The 18,370-nt window shown below is 41.1% G+C and overlaps 1 protein-coding gene and 1 long non-coding RNA gene across 3 annotated transcripts; one reads left to right on the plus strand and one right to left on the minus strand.

Annotated features, from left to right (window-relative positions):
* Positions 1-12,718: 12,718 nt before the first annotated feature.
* Positions 12,719-13,341, minus strand: LOC133731551 (uncharacterized). Its single transcript, XR_009856712.1, has 2 exons — positions 13,243-13,341; positions 12,719-13,169 (listed from the first exon to the last, which is right to left on the minus strand). It is a non-coding gene; the product is annotated as an uncharacterized LOC133731551 (long non-coding RNA).
* Positions 13,342-13,968: 627 nt separating this feature from the next.
* Positions 13,969-18,336, plus strand: LOC133731549 (uncharacterized). Of its 2 annotated transcripts, none has more exons than XM_062158914.1 (5): positions 13,969-14,112; positions 14,855-14,916; positions 15,014-17,005; positions 17,122-17,218; positions 17,478-18,336. In XM_062158914.1, exons 1-5 carry the CDS (start codon positions 14,001-14,003, stop codon positions 18,128-18,130), a joined length of 2,916 nt encoding a protein of 971 aa, XP_062014898.1. In that variant the 5' UTR covers positions 13,969-14,000; the 3' UTR covers positions 18,131-18,336. The 2 variants fall into 2 exon arrangements, with proteins under 2 accessions (XP_062014898.1, XP_062014899.1); XM_062158915.1 differs by having other exon boundaries at positions 17,484-18,336.
* The last annotated feature ends 34 nt before the right edge of the window (positions 18,337-18,370 follow it).

An 18,370-nucleotide genomic window follows, 5' to 3' on the forward strand; every position in this document is an offset into this window, starting at 1 on the left:
GTTTAGTATGATTCCACAACATATTATTTCTGTTTTTCCTCAAGGCCCATAGGATCATGAGGAGTTTAGCAAACAAGTCGTTTTGAAGATTCCTAGCATGGTCCAGTAACCAATCTTTAAACTCCAAAGAAGGCAGTAAGCTACTTCCCAAATTAAAAGGGGATGCAGTGAGTATGGCAGCAGCAATAGGGCATTTACAAAAAACATGGGCAGTGTCTAGTGATCTGAAAAGCGTCGCTGCCCCTGTGCGCTGCCACCAAAGTCGTCGAACAAAGGCGGCATCAAATCTGTTGGAATGCTTCAGGGAAACATTCTGGTCTGGAACTGATGTTTGTCTGGCAGTGAGAAACTTGCTTACTTATGGTGATATGTGGCTAGAATCGAACTATACGTACTTGTGTTTAATACCAAAGATCAGTGACCCCAAGGAGGCAATACACTTTCGACCTATCGCTCTATGTAATGTGATTTGCAGACTTAGCTCAAAGGTTATTGCAAACAGGCTCAAGATATGGCTCCCCGACATTGTTTCCCCATTACAAAGTGCTTATGTTCCAGGTAGATTAATTTATGATAATACGTTGGTGGCAAATGAGGCTGCCCACTTTATGCATAAGCTGAAACATCAAGACACAGGTTTTTTCATCATACTGCCTAAAGGCATTTAGAATTTTATCAGGAGAGCTCTCCCTCTCGTCTAGCCCATCTACTGGCCGGTGACGGTCACCACTCTTCCGAATTTTCCATGCAAGCTTTTAAGATTATTGCTTGGAATTGTCGGGGCCTGAATAACATTGAAACTCAGGATGCCCTGGTGAGTATTGTTAGGCAACAGAACCCTTAGTTTGGTCTTTCTCTCTGAAACCCTCGCATCTCCGGATCTGCTCACAACAGTTCGTGGACGAATCGGTTTTGATGGCGTAGTATGTGCCCCGAAAGAGGACGATTGTCGTGGTTTGGCACTCTTCTGGCGTAATGAAGTTCCTGTTCGTCTCAGGCATTATTCTGCTAACCATATTGATGCAGAGGTGGGTGTCAGAGGCTCTGCAGGAGAGTTTCGTTTTACAGGTATTTATGGGGTTGCTACAGCAGCGAATCGTACTACTACTTGGAATCTATTACGAACCCTAGCGGCGCAGGTTAGTCTTCCTTGGCTTGTTGCTGGTGACTTCAATGAGATCCTCTCCCACATGGATAAGTCTGGGGGTCCTCCTCGTTCTGTAGCCCAAATGGATCGATTTCGTCAAGCCCTGGTTGATTGCGAGTTATTCGATATGGGTTTCATTGGTCCCCGGTTTACGTGGTCGAATCGTTTCACAAAGGAGCGACTTGATAGAGCTTGCCAAAATGTGCACTGGCGAGATTTGTATCCGTTCTCTAGATGCTTTACTCTTCCCCTTAGTCGGTCTGATCATTGTCCCATTCTTATTGAAGTTACACCAGATGTAGCTGTTCGGTATCGAACTCCAAAGCAATTTCGCTTTGAGGAGATGTGGCTGCAGCATGGAGATTGTTCGAATGTGGTCCAACAGGGTTGGATGCTCCCCACTATAGGGGAACCAATGATGCAAGTGGGTCGAAAGATAAAGCAGACATGTCAACTTCTTATGCGTTGGCATTCTGAAGTTTTCCAACAAAGACAAACAGAGATGAGGTTGATTCAAAGAAAGCTGGAGGATCTGATGCAGCAAGGTTTTGCACTGAGTCATTTTGAATTGCAAAAAGCATTGCAGTTTCGTCTAAATGAGTTACTCTCTGCGAATGAAACATTCTGGAGGCAGAGATCACGAGTTCAGTGGCTTAAGGACGGGGATCGGAATACGGCCTTCTTCCACAGACGAGCTTCTAATAGAAGAGCCCGAAACCGGATCAAGGGTCTTGTAAAGGATGATGGGCAGTGGACTACCAACTCGGGAGAAATTAATGAACTGATTATTAAGTACTACGAGTCTATCTTTAGGGCAAACGTCTCGGATCCAACGGCCATGGACGTAGTATTGGATAACTTGCAGCCTAAGGTTTCTCATGTCATGAATGAACAGCTTATCACACCTTTCTCGGATGGGGAGATAAAAAAAGCCCTATTCCAAATGCATCCCTCTAAGTCTCCGGGGCCAGATGGTATGTTCCCGTGTTTCTTTCAGAAGTTCTGGAACGTTGTTGAGAAGGATGTGTGTATGGCTGTTAGAGAGATTCTCAGTACGGGTCAGATTTCACAAGAATCCAATTTCACCCACCTTACTTTGATTCCAAAGATTATAGAACCTAAGTTAGTCTCTGATTTGAGACCTATTGCCTTGTGTAACGTTGTCTACAAGGTTGCTTCCAAGGTCATGGAAAACAGATTGAAGACTATCCTTCCTCAGGTTATCTCTCCTCTGCAAAGCTCTTTTGTTCCTGGGCGCTTGATCTCTGATAATACCTTAGTGGCTACGGAAATAGCTCACTTTATGAAGAAGCTCCGGAGCCAGGTTGATGGCTTTTTCTCTCTCAAATTGGATATTTCTAAAGCTTATGATCGATTAGAATGGCATTATCTCGAGGCAGTCCTTCTTAAGCTGGGTTTTTGTCAGAGTTGGGTCAAGGTTGTGTTGGCTATGGTGAAATCGGTTAGTTATTCTGTATTGATCAATGGCTCTCCTACAGGTTTTGTGTTACCGACTAGGGGAATCCGGCAGGGCGATCCACTTTCCCCATATCTTTTCATTCTTTGTGCAGAGGGTCTCTCGGCTTTGATATCTTCATCTGTTCAACGTGGAATTGTTAAGGGAATTACCTTAGCTCCTTTTGCTCCCACTATCCATCATCTACTGTTCGTTGATGATAGCTTCCTGTTTGGGGAAGCGTCAATCCTTCAAGAACATTCTAACCATTTATGCTCAGGCCTCCGGACAACATGTCAACCTTCAAAAGTCTAGTGTGGTGTTCAGTGGTAATGTTAGCTTGGATCAGAGGAACCATTTAGCTACTATTTTGGGAGTTGAATGTGTTAAGGAGCATGGTTTATATCTCGGGATTCCGATACATGTAGGGCATAATAAGACTGCTATTTTTGCCTACTTGAAGGAACGTCTCACCAAAAAACTTATTAGTTGGAGAACTAAGATCCTGAGTGTTGGGAGCAGGGAGTTGCTTATTAAGGTGGTTGCTCAAACATTACCAAACTACGTTATGAATTGCTATGCTTTATCCAAATCGCTTTGTGATGATCTTCAACAGATGCGTTGTCAGTTTTTCTGGGGCAACTCAGATGGAAAGCGTAGTATTCATTGGAGGTCCTGGGAGAGAATGTGTCTCCCTAAAGCTCAAGAAGGTATGGGTTTTAAACATTTACACGCTCATAATCTTGCCATGTTAGCTAAGCAGGGCTGGCGTTTTTTGACCCGCCCAAACTCACTTGTGGCTTAAGTATTCAAAGCGGTGTATTACCCGTATGGATCTTTTCTCACCGCTGACATAGGGGAGAGACCTTCATACTCATGGAGGAGCATCATGGAAGCTAGACTTGTGTTGGAGGCTGGTTTACACTGGAGGATTGGTAATGGGGCTTCTGTGAGCATATGGGACAATGACTGGATCCCTACTATTTCTCACCATTCTTTGATCAAACCCCCGGAGACTGTTTTTGACAGAGTCGCTGATTTAATTGATTCGAATACTTGGTCATGGGATGAAGCAGCTGTTCATACTTGTTTTGAACCCCAGGTGGAGGCCCGAGTTCTCTCCATCCCTCTCAGTCGTCGTTTTGGTCATGATCGTGTGGCCTGGAAGCTCCATAAGAAGGGTTTCTTCACTGTTAAATCAGCGTATGCAATAGCTAGAGACATTTCGATTGGTAATGTTTTCGCTTCCTCTTCTAACGGGGATGTTTATGGTCCGATTTGGAGAGCTTTGTGGAAGGCTAAAGTTCCTGGTAAAGTGGCTATATTTGGATGGAGAGTGGTTCAAAATCTCCTTCCCACTCGGGCTGCTTTAGCTAGGAAAGGTTATTCTGGTGATTTGAGGTGTGTGGTTTGTTCTAATGCAGTTGAGACTGTGGAACACTTGTTTAGTCAATGCAGTCTGACTCGTGAGATTGTAGGAGCTCCTCCTTTCTCCATTCCTCCGTCCTCCACCTCTTGGAAAGATTGGTTCTTAGAAAGAGTCACTTCGCTGTCAGCAACTTTTTTTGATAAACTACTCGTTCTACTATGGAGTCTTTGGCGGAATAGGAATGAAAAGCTCTGGAGGGACCGGTCTCAAACAAGTTCTGGTATTGTGGCCTCGGCGATGGCTTGGTATGAGGAATATTCTCAAGCCAATATGGTGTCAGCAGTAGTAGAACGTAATGGACCTACTTTCCGGAAACAATGGCATGCTCTGAGGTCAGATTTTTATAAACTGAATGTAGATGGGGCTTACCTTCCCTCGGTCCAGTTTGGAGGCACAGGTGGTGTCTTGAGGAATACTTTGGGTGTCTTCATTGTTGGCTTTTCGTATAGAGTTGCCTTTGTTAGCTCTGCTCTACATGCGGAACTCTTAGCTATAAAGTATGGTTTGGAACTTTTACAAGCATTGGATGTCACTCAGGTAATCTTGGAGAGTGACTGCCTATCAGCTGTACAGGCCATCAACTCGGTGGTGAAGGATATGTCTGATTTAGGCGCCCTAATCTCTGAAATTAAAGGCCTTCTGGCTGCAGTGGGGGAGGTAACTGTTAGTTTTGCACCTAGGCAAGCTAACACAGTTGCTCACCGTTTAGCTAGTAATAGTTTTGAGACAGATTGTCATCTTGAGTGGTTTGTTCATGCTCCAGAGTTTGTACTGGATGCCCTCATGTACGATTTTAATCGTATCTAATAATATTCTCTTTTTTTTCAAAAAAAAAAAAAGACACAGGTTTTTTCTCGTTGAAGCTTGATATCTCAAAAGCCTATGACAGGCTAGATTGGTCTTTTATTTTTGCCATTCTGACAAAGTTGGGTTTTGCTTCTCAGTGGATTCAAATAATCATGAAATGTGTAACATCTGTGACCTACTCTATTCTCATTCAGGGTGAGCCTTCTTCTCTAATTACTCCTACGAGGGACATCAGACAAGGTGATCCTTTATCACCGTATCTGTTCATACTATGTAGTGAGGGGCTTTCATCACTAATCTCCCAAGTTGTGCAACAACAAACCATTCAGGGGCTCACTATGTGCCCTCAAGCCCCCACTTTGCATCACCTTCTCTTTGCCGATGACAGTATTCTATTTGGGTCTGCGACAAATGAGGAATGTGTACAGTACAAATTGATTCTGGATACTTATGAAAGAGCTTCAGGGCAGAAAGTGAATTTCCTGAAAAGCAGTGTTGTGTTTAGTAACAATGTCCAAGAGGATCGACAACAAGAATTAGCTTCTATTCTTGGGGTGCAATGTGTTAGAGAACATGACAAGTATCTGGGTTTACCTATGAGAGTGGGCAGATCCAAGTCAGCTATCTTTGCTTATATCAAAGAGAAGTTGACAAAGAAATTGGTCAGTTGGAAAGCAAAGATCTTAAGCGCAGCTGGCAAAGAGATTCTCATCAAGGCAGTTGCCCAAACAATGCCGTTGTATGCAATGAACTGTTACTTATTGCCAAAGTCTCTTTGTGATGATATTCATCAACTTTGTGCTTCATTCTTTTGGGGAGACACTGATGACAAAAGAAAGATACATTGGAGGAGTAGGGAGAAATTGTGTCTTACAAAGCAAGAAGGAGGAATGGGGTTCAAAAACATTTATGCATACAATCTTGCTATGCTTGGCAAACAGGGATGGAGACTGCTTTCCAACCCTCACTCTTTAATTGCCAGACTATATAAGGCCAGGTACTATCCGCACTGCTCTTTCTGGGAGGCTGAGTTGGGAGACTCCCCCTCTTTCTCTTGGCGAAGCATTTTAAGTGGAAGGCCGATACTCAAAGCTAGGGTACAATGGTGCATTGGAAATGGGACTCATGTTAATATTTGGAAGGACAAATGGATCCCCAATTGCCAGCAATTTTTGATTCAGAAACCTCCGAATTGTGTGTTTGAGTTGGTTTCAGACTTGATTGATTCAAGCACAAGGCAGTGGATCCTAGCTGCGGTTCATGCAATATTCCGACTTGAGGTGGCTCAAAATGTACTTTGTATCCCTCTTAGCAGACTGAACATATGTGATAAACCTTGTTGGAGTCCAGAAAAAAAAAGGGTTTTATTTTGCTAAAACTGCATATTGGATTGCTAGAACAAAAGTATTGGAACATGTTTTGACTTCTACATCTCAGGGTGATCTGTATAAAGAATTATGGCGGCGGATTTGGAAGGCAAGGGTGCCTGGGAAGGTTCAGATTTGTATTTGGCGTGCATGCTCAAATCTTTTTCCTACAAGAGTCAAACTTTCTACTGAAGGGTATCAGGGTGACCTTCATTGCCTTCTATGCTCCCATGTTTATCACCTATCTCATTAGGTGTGAATCTCCCAAGCATATTGTTAAAATATTAGATGGCCACAACTAAAAATTGTCCCATAGCACACTATTTTTTATCCGTATCAATTAAGGCAATACACACTAATAACAGTGTCTAATAGGTAAAGGGGACGGTGCAGCCACAAATTGGCTAACTGTATTCTCTATTGCCGGTGCTATTAACCAAATCTGTGATGCCCCGGAAATTCGTTATTATTTTCCGAGGATTTTCTGGAATCTAATTTGTGATTATTTGACGGTTTCATGGCTCGTGGACGGAGCGGAAGTGTTTTGGACGAATTTTTATTCGAAAAGTGTGGATTTAGGGGGGCGCAAAGGTTGACTTTTGATACGTTGGGATTCTCCGAAAACTTCTTTCACGCGTCGATACGAGTTCGTGGACATGCGGAACGTGGAAATTGGAGTTTGTATGAAGAAGTTATGGCTAGCGGAAGAAGTTTCTGTTTTAGTTTAAATTGAGAAAAATCAGAAATTCTTTCATAATTCCATATTTCCATTTCCGGAAATATCTCATTTCTCTCTCTTCTCTCTCGGCTGCACCTTCAGAATCGAAAATATCCGACTGGCCCGACCCGAACCCGGAGATCTGACCCGGCCGGAACTCGCAGCTCCGGCGACCTCTGGACGTGAAATTTGGACAGCTGGTTCGCCTCCTCCGTCTGGTGGTACCTGTGGTGTCCTCTAGCGACGATATCCACCGTGTGCGGCGCAGCAAGGCGGTGCAGTTTGAGGTTTTTCGACCCGACCGGAAATTGTAGCTCCGACGACGGCACGGCTTCAAGTTTCCTTCCTTGGCTTCGTGGGGGTCGTCTGAGTCGATCTATGGTGTTTGTTTGGATCGATTTACGTGGAAATCGGTTCAACTCAGATTGAGCAAAAATCCAAAGCTTGTAAGGTAGTTTTCAACCCTTTATGCTTGTTTTCTGACTTCGAGCTAGTTATGAGAATTCACAAGCATGCTTTGATGAAGCTTTTTGATGTTGGGAGTTTTGGGAAATATTGAGTTTTGACCAGCGACGGTGCGCCACCGCCTGTGGCGGCGTTCTGGCGGTGTTCCGGCCATGTATGGGATTGTTTCTGGTATTATATGTCTTCTACTCGTCGATACGAGCGTTTTGATATATAATACGCATATTTTGGAGTTCGTATGAAATTGTTATGATTTTTACGGTTTCATACCGGTTGATTTATTCGATCCATGAGGATCTGAGCGTCCGATCGACTTGTGGTTGGGACGTATCGATCGTGGATGTATTCCGGAGACTTTGGGAGGTCTCGGATGTGGTTTCGCCTCGATTGGCGCCACTTTGGAGATTTTAGTTCAAAACAGGGGTTTCAAACTTAAATCGTTTGTGAATCGTTACTAAGTTGAAACCGTATGTGATTAGGTACTTGGGAAGTATTCTTGGACGGTTGTTTTGTGGTTTGGCTGCTTTGTTCTGTATTGAAGACGCAGCGGGAGTTTCGAGGTGAGTAATCTCACAAGGTTCAATTATGAGTGGATTTAATTGGTTGATTTTGATTAGCTTTCGAAATGAACTATAGTTGGTATTAGTGGTATTCCTGAGTGAATGACTACGTATATATATATATATATATATATATATATATATATATATATATATATATATATATATATATATTTACATGAAATATATATGTTTTGGTGGGTTGTGGTTTTTCAGAAAACAAATGGTGGGAAATGGTATTTCTATTGTTTTGAAAAGTGTTTGAGAAATTGAGAGTCACAGGTTGTGATTTCTCCTTTTGATTTGATTTAATGTTTTGATCTGACGACTGGTGGTCTGAGGATGTGAGAGTCACAGGTTGTGATTTCTCCTTTTGATTTGATTTAACGTTTTGATCGGACGACCGGTGGTCTGAGGATGTGAGAGTCACAGGTTGTGATTTCTCCGTTTGATTTGATTTGACATTTAGGGTCCGGTGCGACTCGTTTAATGTTTTGATCTGAAGGTCAGGTTGGCCTAAGGATCCGGGGTTGCAGGTTGCATCCTCAGGCAATGTATATCGTAAGGTTGAACCTTGGATGAGGTGACAGGTTAAGATATATTCAGTTAGAGCTCTAGTCTGTCTGCTATGGTACCTCATGAATCTAAGTAGGTTACTTACGATTACTGGGTACGTTTGTCCAAGTTGGACTAAAAAGAAAAACTCTTCTGGGGGCAAGATTGTTAATGCCCAGGCATCTCCCACTGCTTCTATTTCCCAATGATTAATTTTGGTTGTTGGAATGTTTGTGGTCTCAATGACCCTTCAAAGCATCTGGAAGTGTTAAATCTTGTTTCTATGCATCACCTTGATCTTTTCTGTCTTGTGGAAACGCGTGTAAGGGAGGTAAATGCTGACTCCTTATCAAGATCTATTTTTCCTAATTGGAGCTTTATTAATAACTTTTGCAGTCATCCTAATGGAAGAATCTGGATTTTTTGGAACTCCACCAAAATTTCTCTTGACAAACTGGATGCTTCTAGTCAGGTTGTTCACTGCAAGCTTAGACTTTTAGACCTTCAGGTCGATGACTTTGCCTCTTTTGTCTATGGTTCGAATGATGACTCAACTAGGAGAGAGCTTTGGCATAGCATGGAAAACTTTGCTGGTGTCTGTAGTAGTTCTCCTTGGTTAGTTATTGGTGACTTTAATGTTACTAGAAGATGTGAGGAAACTGTTGGTGGCAATAATCGTTTTAGTAACGCTATGAATGAGTTCAACTCTTGTCTTCATAATTCTGAGCTTGATGATCTTAACTACTCTGGTATTTACTATTCTTGGAGTAATAAGCAAGTTGATGGTAATTTTATTTCCAGAAAGTTGGACCGTGCCTTGGTTAATCAGTATTGGATGAACTCTTTTCCCAATTGTAGTATTGTGTTCTTGCCCCCTGGTATTTCTGACCATGCTGCTTTGGTGGTTAAATTTGGTTTACCTATCAGAACCCACAGAGCTCCCTTTAAGTTCTTTAACTTCTTAGCTGATAGGGAAGATTTCCTTACAATTGTCTCCGGTGTGTGGGCTACCAATGTTCGGGGATCTAAACAATTCCAAGTCTGTTGGAAGCTGAAACTTGTAAAGGACCAATTCAAGCTCCTCAACCGCAACTCTATTGGCAATGTTTCGACCTTAGTTTCTAATTCCAAAGTAGCCTTAGATAACTGCCAGCATTTGCTGGATACTGATCCTTTTGATGGCTCTTTGCGAATCCAAGAAAAAGCTCTCTGTAAATCTTATGCTAGTGCTCTTGCTACTGAAGAAAAGTTGTTGAAACAAAAGTCTAGAGTGCAATGGCTCAAGCATGGGGACAAAAACTCTGCTTTTTTCTTCAAGACCTTGACAAAGCATAGAAACAGGAATCAGATTGTTTCTATTAATCGCAGTGATGGGTCTGTTGCTTCTTCGGATATTGAGATCAAAGATGAAGCTATAAACTTCTTTCAGAATCTCCTTGGTCAAAGTTTTCATCGTTCAAGGTTCTCTTTGGATAATTTGCATTTATTGGGGTTTAGTCTTATTAGTCCTGATCTTGCAAATTCTTTATGCCACGAGTTCACGTATGATGATATTAAGGCAGTCTATTTCTCTATGAATCCTAATAAGGCTCCGGGCCCAGATGGTTTTAACTGTTGCTTCTTTCAAAAAGCTTGGTCGATTATTGGTGAAGATGTTGTTGCTGCTATTAAGGAATTTTTCTCTTCAGGTCTCCTCTTAAAGGAGTTAAATTCCACCATCATTACTCTTGTTCCTAAAGTGGCTGACCCCACTACTATGAGTGATTTTAGACCTATATCCTGCTGTAACACTTTATATAAAATTATTGCCAAGTTGTTGGCAAACAGGCTAAAGGGTGTTCTTCATCTTATTGTTGGGCCTTCCCAATCTGCCTTCATTCCTGGGCGCAGAATTGGAGACAATATCCTTCTTGCTCAAGAACTCCTTCGTGATTACCATAAAGCTACTGGTCATCCTAGATGTACTCTTATGGTGGACATTATGAAAGCTTATGACACTGTTGAATGGGATTTCATTCTTGCGACCCTTGAAGCTTTTAATATTCCTCCCACTTTGATTAGATGGATCAAGAGCTGCATTTCTTCCCTGAGATTTTATGTGGCTGTTAATGGTGAATTGGCAGGTTTCTTTGCTAGCAAGCGGGGTTTAAGACAAGGCGACCCCTTGTCGCCCTACCTCTTTGTTATTGCTATGGAAGTCCTCTCTCTTTGTATTCATCGAAGAATAAATTGCTCGCCGTGTTTCCGGTATCATTGGCGGTGTGATCAGTTGAATTTATCTCACTCATGCTTTGCTGATGATCTGCTCATGTTCTGTAATGGTGATGAAAATTCTGTTCTTACTCTCCATGATGCGCTCTCTGATTTTGAATCGTTATCTGGCCTTACTGCAAGTGTTTCTAAGAGTAAAATCTTTCCATCTGGTGTGGATGTGAACTCAATTGAATCTATTCTTCGAATTATGAACTTTCATGTGGGGACTTGCCCTGTTCGTTACTTGGGTATTCCTCTAATTACTACCAAATTGAGAATGCAGGACTGCTCTCCCTTGATTGATCGAATAGAGACTCGTATCAAAAGTTGGGAGAATAAGGTGCTCTCTTTCGCTGGAAGATTGCAGCTTATTCAATCTGTTTTATCTAGCATCCAAGTGTACTGGGCGTCTCATTTAATTCTTCCTAAAAAAGTTCTGAAGGATATCGAAAAAAGGCTTCGTTGTTTTTTATGGGCTGGTAATTGCTCAGGTAAGGCTGCTGCTAAAGTTTCTTGGTCTGATATTTGCCTCCCTAAATCTGAAGGAGGGCTTGGCATTAAAGATTTACATTGTTGGAACAAAGCTTTGATGATTCGCCACATTTGGAATCTTGTTTCAGGTTCCTCCAACTTATGGACCAATTGGGTGAAAGTTTATTTACTAAGGAATAATTCTTTCTGGAATGCTCCTCATCCTGCCGTGTGTTCTTGGAATTGGAGAAAAATGCTTAAAATTAGGGAGCTTTGTCGATCTTTCTTTGCTAATATCATTGGTGATGGTTGTACTACTTCTTTGTGGTTTGATAATTGGCACCCTCTTGGACCTCTTACTCTTAGATGGTCATCTAATATCATTGCTGATTCTGCTCTCTCTACCTCTGCCATGGTCAGTGATATTATCTATAATAATAATTGGAGATGGCCTTCTCTCTCTCACGAGTTACTAGAGATTCGTGTTTCATTGACCCAAATCATTCCTAACTCTGAGGTTAGTGATTCTATTCGATGGACTCTTTCTTCGAATGGGGTTTATTCAACTTCTTCTGCATGGAATGCTCTTCGTTTTTCTAGGCCTATTGTTCCTTGGTATCATTTAGTCTGGTTTGGTAGTTGTGTTCCTAGATGGAGCTTCATCTTATGGCTTGCTATTAGAGGAAGGTTATCAACTATGGATCGTGTAAGAATTTTTTCTCCTCTTGCTGCCCATGACTGTGCTTTTTGTCTTGCTGCTGATGAGACTCACAACCATCTTTTCTTTGAGTGTGTTTATACCTCTGGCATTTGGACTCACATTTTGTCTAAATATGATGTGAGTAATCCTCTCCTCTCTTGGCAGCATTTCATTCCTTGGGCTGCTGCTAACTGGAAGGGTAAATCTTTATATGTTGTAATAAAAAAGTTGGCATTGCAAGCTGCAGTTTATGCTATCTGGCGCGAGAGAAATAACCGCAAGTTCCGTAACGAAAGCCTCCCTTCTACTGTTGTGTTCAAGGCAATTGTGGAGTCCATGCGGTTATGCTTATTGTCTTGGAAGATCCCTCCTTCTCCTTCTAACAGTTATATTATTCATGAATGGAGACTCCCTTCTTAATGGGGCCATCTCTGGGATGTATAGCTGTTAGGTTGATGGTGTTTGTTTCCCTTTGTTTTTCTGTTCCCTCTTTGCTGAGGGTGTTGCCTTGTTAGCTTTTTTAGCTACTGTTCCTTGTTGCTTGTCTGGCTTTGTTTAAAGCCAGGTTTCTTCTATATATTCATTCATTTACCAAAAAAAAACAAAAAAAAAACAAAAAAAACAAAACGAAGGATTTTGATAACCACCACCCATCAAAAGTTTGGTACAACAATAATCAAAACGTACATGTTAGTAGACATAAATTAAAAATGAGAAATCTTTGATTCATATATTTATTTATATGGATGACTTTGATACAATAATCAAAACGTACATGTTAGTCAACATAAATTAAAAATGAGAAATCTTTGATTCATATATTTATTTATATGGATGACTTTGATTTCTCCTCCTCACATATTCTACCAACTTGGAAATAATAGAGGTAGCAACAGTGAAGAGAAACCCACATGACCAGAAAAGGATTCCTTTCTCAACAGAATACAACAGCCTTGCTGCAAATAGAAACGGGAAAGAGGTAGCAAAGTATATCCCTTACGTAAACTAAGCACCAGAATTCTAGGCTGCTTTGTCCCTGAAACAATCTTCTAATGTTGATTTGGGTCTACACACTACTCAGAATCAGCTCAAAGTATCTACTATAACAGAATTCGTGCTGCCACTGAACTGATGATCGAAGGCTTGGCTTTGGCTGTAATGAAGAGCACGAAGATTCATGCGACTGGCATTGACACAGCTTGTACCACAAAGAGGAAATGAGGAGCATAGCAGGGCAGAGGCTGCAGAGCAAAGAGACTGAGTAACCAGGCTGTTAACAGCGAAAGAAACCATTTAACAAAAACTAAAACCCACATTTCAATAAATTCTTCAGAAAATTGGCAATTCAAATCATTCTTGGAACAATTCAGTAATGCTCATAGCAATAAAGGGATCCACGTGGACTCGAACCACCACACGCCCAATCCTCTAAGTTCAGGATAAGCTTTTGGATCCATGGATTGAAAACCAACTATAAGGGTCACTCGCACCAGTGAAATTGTAGCACATACTTCCGTAATATATCTAGCTCAATAACAGAGCAATTGCAGGACTGACAAGTAGAATGCGGCAAAACTTAGTATAGATCAATATGAAAATCGGGATGCCGTTCCAAATAGAATAAAGTCAATAAAGTAGCAGTTTACCTACCGATTACATCGAAAGATGAAGATACTCATTGAAAACTGAGCAAAAGTTGCGCATGGACAAGCTTGGAAGAGAAGCACTTTGAAAACCCTGCCCTTGCTTAGATTGAAATGTAAGTCAGGCACACGATCACAAACATAGAGAGAATGAGAGCTAAACGTACACTTCAATCTTTCTATGATATGATAAAAGAATCTTCCAACACTGTTTACTTTAGTTTTGGAATGGACTTCCCACCTCAACCAACTTTGAAAGAATCACCTCAACCACAATTTCAAGTAATAGAGCATTACCTCTCATCTCTCTCCCTATATGCAAAAGAATTTACTACCAAAAACACAATGTACAAATTTGTTGCTCATGTATTGTTGAGACAATACTGAAACAGAGTGGCAGCTGCAGGTCTGCACTGCTGCACACACAACATGGCGAAGAGATCAGATTTTGCGCAAAAGCTGCTGGATGATCTTCGGGTTAGGAAGGAACGAATGGCTGCACCAGCGCAGAGCTCAAACCGTTCAAACGCAATGGCTATAGGTAAGTATATATTTAACCTCCTGAAACTTGTCCTGGTCATTATGAAATGAAGAAGATATGAGCGTTTAGAATTTCCTCATTACCAATTCAAAGAGCATGAATTAGGGCTGCACTTAAAGACTGAAATCAAAAATTAATGAGAACTATGATTCTTGTGCACTGAGTGCAAGCAATGGTTAAAAAAGCAGCAAGAAGTGTATAAGGATCACTTGAAAGAACAAACACAATATTTAAGAAAATAATCTAGTTCTTTGTCCTTTTATTCAAAGAGTATGCATGTGAAAGCACTGCAAAAGCACCTTCACTTGTAGAAATTGCATTGTTGTTCTATGACATATTTGTTGTTCTTTGTCCCTGCAGCAAATTAAATTTAAAACTACACTAACTAAGACCCTCATATATATTATCTGTTTAACTTTCATACTTGAAAATTGAAATTTCTTCAAGACGATTAGGAAAATGGGTGCCAGATGGTCAGTTTGATCTAAACTGATTAGACAGAACATAGTGGTAGACCATTGCTTCTCCTGTTTTACTCACAAACTAAATATGGATAGACAAAAAATGATCTGTTTTGTTTTGATCAAATGAGATATATTTCCACTTTAGGACCGATGAAGGCGCAAAACAGTACACTTGAACTGACATCTGCGGAGGTCAAACAGTTATGTATGATTTATAGCTAGAGAATATACATATACTTAAATTGATTCCTATCGCACTCTATGATGTCTTCATACAGATGCATATGCTTATTCCAAGCAAACTTATAGAGGATCAAGGGATACAAAAACCCATGGAATAGTAAGTGATCATACCTGAAATTGCTGCAATATGATTATTATTAAAGCAGATGGAATGAAATTAATTTTGTCTCAAAATGTTTTTTCCACTCTTGTAGACTAGTTCCAGAACTGGGAACCCCCAGAGCAGGTCAACTAGAAGTAGTAGAACACCTATTCGTCAAGAAGCTTCAAACCAGATGGTTGCTTATGGGAGAGGTGGTAACTCAGGACAAATAGTAGATCTTTCCATGGCCTTGGCTTTTGCACTTGAGAATGGAGCCACAAAACTCACCAGAACAAGTTCATCAAGCAAAAGTTCAGTGATGGGGTTTCTGAATCAAATTGGTAGGGGATCCATGGACTTCAAAAAAATGGAAAGAAAGGGAAATGTCAACATGTACTGGGGTTCAAGTAGTCAGTTCCCTAACCTTTCAAATTTCCATATAGAAGAAATATCCAGAGGGGCACAGAAACTAAACCAGATCCTTAGAGCTTGCTCCAATGGTGTTAATGTTGATAAGTTTTCAATAGAGATCGGGAAGGAACTGTTTAAAGGGGCCATGGATTTGGAAGAGTCCTTGAGAATGCTTGTGAACCTGCAGGAAGCTTCAGAACATATGACCACCTCCCAAAGGAAAAGTCGGATCACATTGCTAGACGAAGATGAAGATGGTGAAGACCAAATAGAAGAACAAAAGCAACTGGCTCTGCCAAGGTTTTCCTTTGACAAATCAACAAGACATGCTCGTAAAATCCAAGAAGTAGGAAGGATGGCCCTCAAGCCTAAGATGGCAGCTTTGACTTACCCCACAGGAGGTAGTACGGATGAGAAGCAAGGCAGAGAGACAGCAACCTCAGTTTCTCGCAGGCATTCAGTCAGCTATATCCCTGATGTCAAAAATCCATCAAAACAGTCAGACCAGAAAGTGTCTAAACTAGAAAAAGATAGGATTCCAAATGTTATTGCAAAGCTGATGGGCCTGGATGAGCTTCCCAAAAATGAAAACGCAAAATCCACTACCACACAGAAAGACAACATCCCCAAGAAACCAAGAGAAAGGGGAGCTGCAATAGGGCACACAACGCAGGAAAGCAATAAGATTGTTGGTGTTAAGACCAAAGATGGTGAGAATCTGGTATCCACAAGTAGACAGAAAGTGGTAGAAGGCAATAAGAATCCATTGATGCAGAAAAACACTGCTTTTCTTCTGCAAGCAGAAAAGGTCCTGCCTGCCAACAACAATGTTGGCCTTGAGATGGTTATTCATGATGGAAAACAATCCTCAAAAGACTTGATGGGAATAAAACCTGTGACAAGATCAGGAAAGACAACCACCATGAAAACAGATAAGCAGCAAAGTGCCCAATTCAGACAGAACAGCAGTAAGGATAATCACGAAAGAGAAAGAAAGCAAGATACTATGAGGTATGGGGAACAAAAGTTGCAGGTAAGAAAACAACAAGATACTGAGATGGTATCCAAGAGTACATCCAACAAGGCAGCAAAGCAGCCTCACACAAGCCAAGCCAGGGTAAATAGAAACAGTATGATAGAAGTTGTTAATGCCGTGCAACCCAGAGGAGTTCCAAATGGCACTTACCACGAGAATCTGGTGAGAAGAAAAAGTTCAGCTGAATTGAACATCCATATGAATGATTTTCCTCAAAAGGACTCAGATCAAGAAAATTTAGGCATTCCACCAGCTATGAAAGAGAAAGCTGTTCATCATGTAGCACCCTTACAGAAGGCAAAAACTAGAAGAGTGAATAAAAGTGAAATTCCTCGAAGAGTGGATGAAGTAGTGACCAGAAGAAATGGAACGCTGAATAAGTTGACAAGGCCACCAAAACAATCTATTTTGGAGCAAGTGACACATAGAACCCATGATAAAGTCAGTGGCCACAGTGGAGCAGAAAAGGGTAGAGCCAGCAGGTTGAAACAAGCAGAGCCACGCATAGTCAAGTCCAACAAATCAACAGAAAGCACTCGACCACTACATTTGGTACAGAACCTACAGAAAGAAGCTGAGGCTCCTACTTTCTATGGTCACAATGAAGACGAATTCCGAAGCCTCCGAGAACCAAAAACTCTAGTCCCACATGACAGTGTAAGTTCATCTTCCATAAAACCCGAAAGGTTCTAACTATTAGAGTTAAGCAAGATTCTGTTCATCAATTCAACCTTGGTGGGAACCAACTCAAAATTTTGTTGATTGTTATGCAGCGTCAAAATTCAGTCTCAGTAGTACCTAACGATCAACATGATCAAGTACCAATCTTTGGAGCTGATGAGTGCATTACATCACCAAATGCACTTAATGGTAAGTAGAACCTCTGCTTTCAACTGAATTCCCCATCTCACATAAACAAAAACAATTTCTTTTTCCCTTTCAAAAAAACCATTTTTTTTTTTCAAGAACAGTTATACCTCCATAGAGAGATTACAGATTTTTCTATATCTATTTCAAAACCCAAGTGTCAATCCATGCAGTTCATCAACAAAAGTTACTACATTTCTACATATGAACCTATAAATCAATGCAAGTGGCAACAAATGGTTCAGTAAGTTAATAATTAAAGTTGCAGGAACCCAATCAACCCATGAAGACACCTTGGATATTTCATCCACATTGCAATTGGAGCAACAGAAGCCTTTCAAATGGAGAAAACAAGAGCCACTTACAGAAACTGAAATCCTTCTCAAGCAGATAGTGATCCAGAGCCAACTGTTCCTCAACACAGCAGAGGCACTTTTCAGACTCGAAATCCCTTTCGGAATTCTCCACGCTAGTAGTAGCGACTACGATCATGAGTACAAGTACATCACTCATCCCGAAGACATTAAGCTCACATTAGACTGCAGCTACGAGATAATGAAAAGAAAAGGTAAAAGGCAAGAGCTCGCTGTGCATCCCAATTTTGTGAAGGTATCCATAAGCTTCACTCAAGTCCAGTCTCTGGATGAGCTGGTTAAGCAGTTGAGTAAAGACATTGATAAGCTGAAACTGTATGGGAAGAATGGAAAACTGGAATGTGGGGCTGAAGAGTATGTGCCTAGAATGCTTGAATTCGACGTGAATAACAGGGAGCCTGAGCTGAATTGTATGTGGGATTTGGGTTGGGATGTGACCATGTTTGGGTTTGTTGAAGTGGATGAAGTTGTTAGGGATTTGGAGAGGGGTGTGCTCAGTGTACTTGTTGATGAGCTTACCAGAGACCTCTTTCATATGTGAGAATTTCCATTACTGCAAAATGAGCAGCAGCAATGCATTTGGTTTTGTAACGGATACATTGATTTTGTAATTGTCGATAGCAGTAAGGATTTCAAAATCCTCAGTTTGCTGGAATTCTGGTTCATATACATTGATTTTGTAACCCTGCTATTGGGTTCATGTACATGTTAGTCGACATAAATTAAAAATGAGAAATCTTTGATTCATATATTTATTTATATGGATGACTTTGATTTCTCC

This window comes from Rosa rugosa, chromosome 2, assembly GCF_958449725.1.
Source record: "Rosa rugosa chromosome 2, drRosRugo1.1, whole genome shotgun sequence".
In the NCBI taxonomy this organism is placed as follows: Eukaryota; Viridiplantae; Streptophyta; class Magnoliopsida; order Rosales; family Rosaceae; genus Rosa; species Rosa rugosa.

Bases quoted from the DNA above. Each gene is read 5' to 3' on its own strand.
- LOC133731549 (XM_062158914.1), top strand. From the start codon at position 14,001: ATGGCGAAGAGATCAGATTTTGCGCAAAAGCTGCTGGATGATCTTCGG. The intron at 17,006-17,121 runs GTAAGTTCATCT...ATTGTTATGCAG, and splicing joins CTCTAGTCCCACATGACAGT to CGTCAAAATTCAGTCTCAGT. The intron at 17,219-17,477 runs GTAAGTAGAACC...TAATAATTAAAG, and splicing joins ATCACCAAATGCACTTAATG to TTGCAGGAACCCAATCAACC.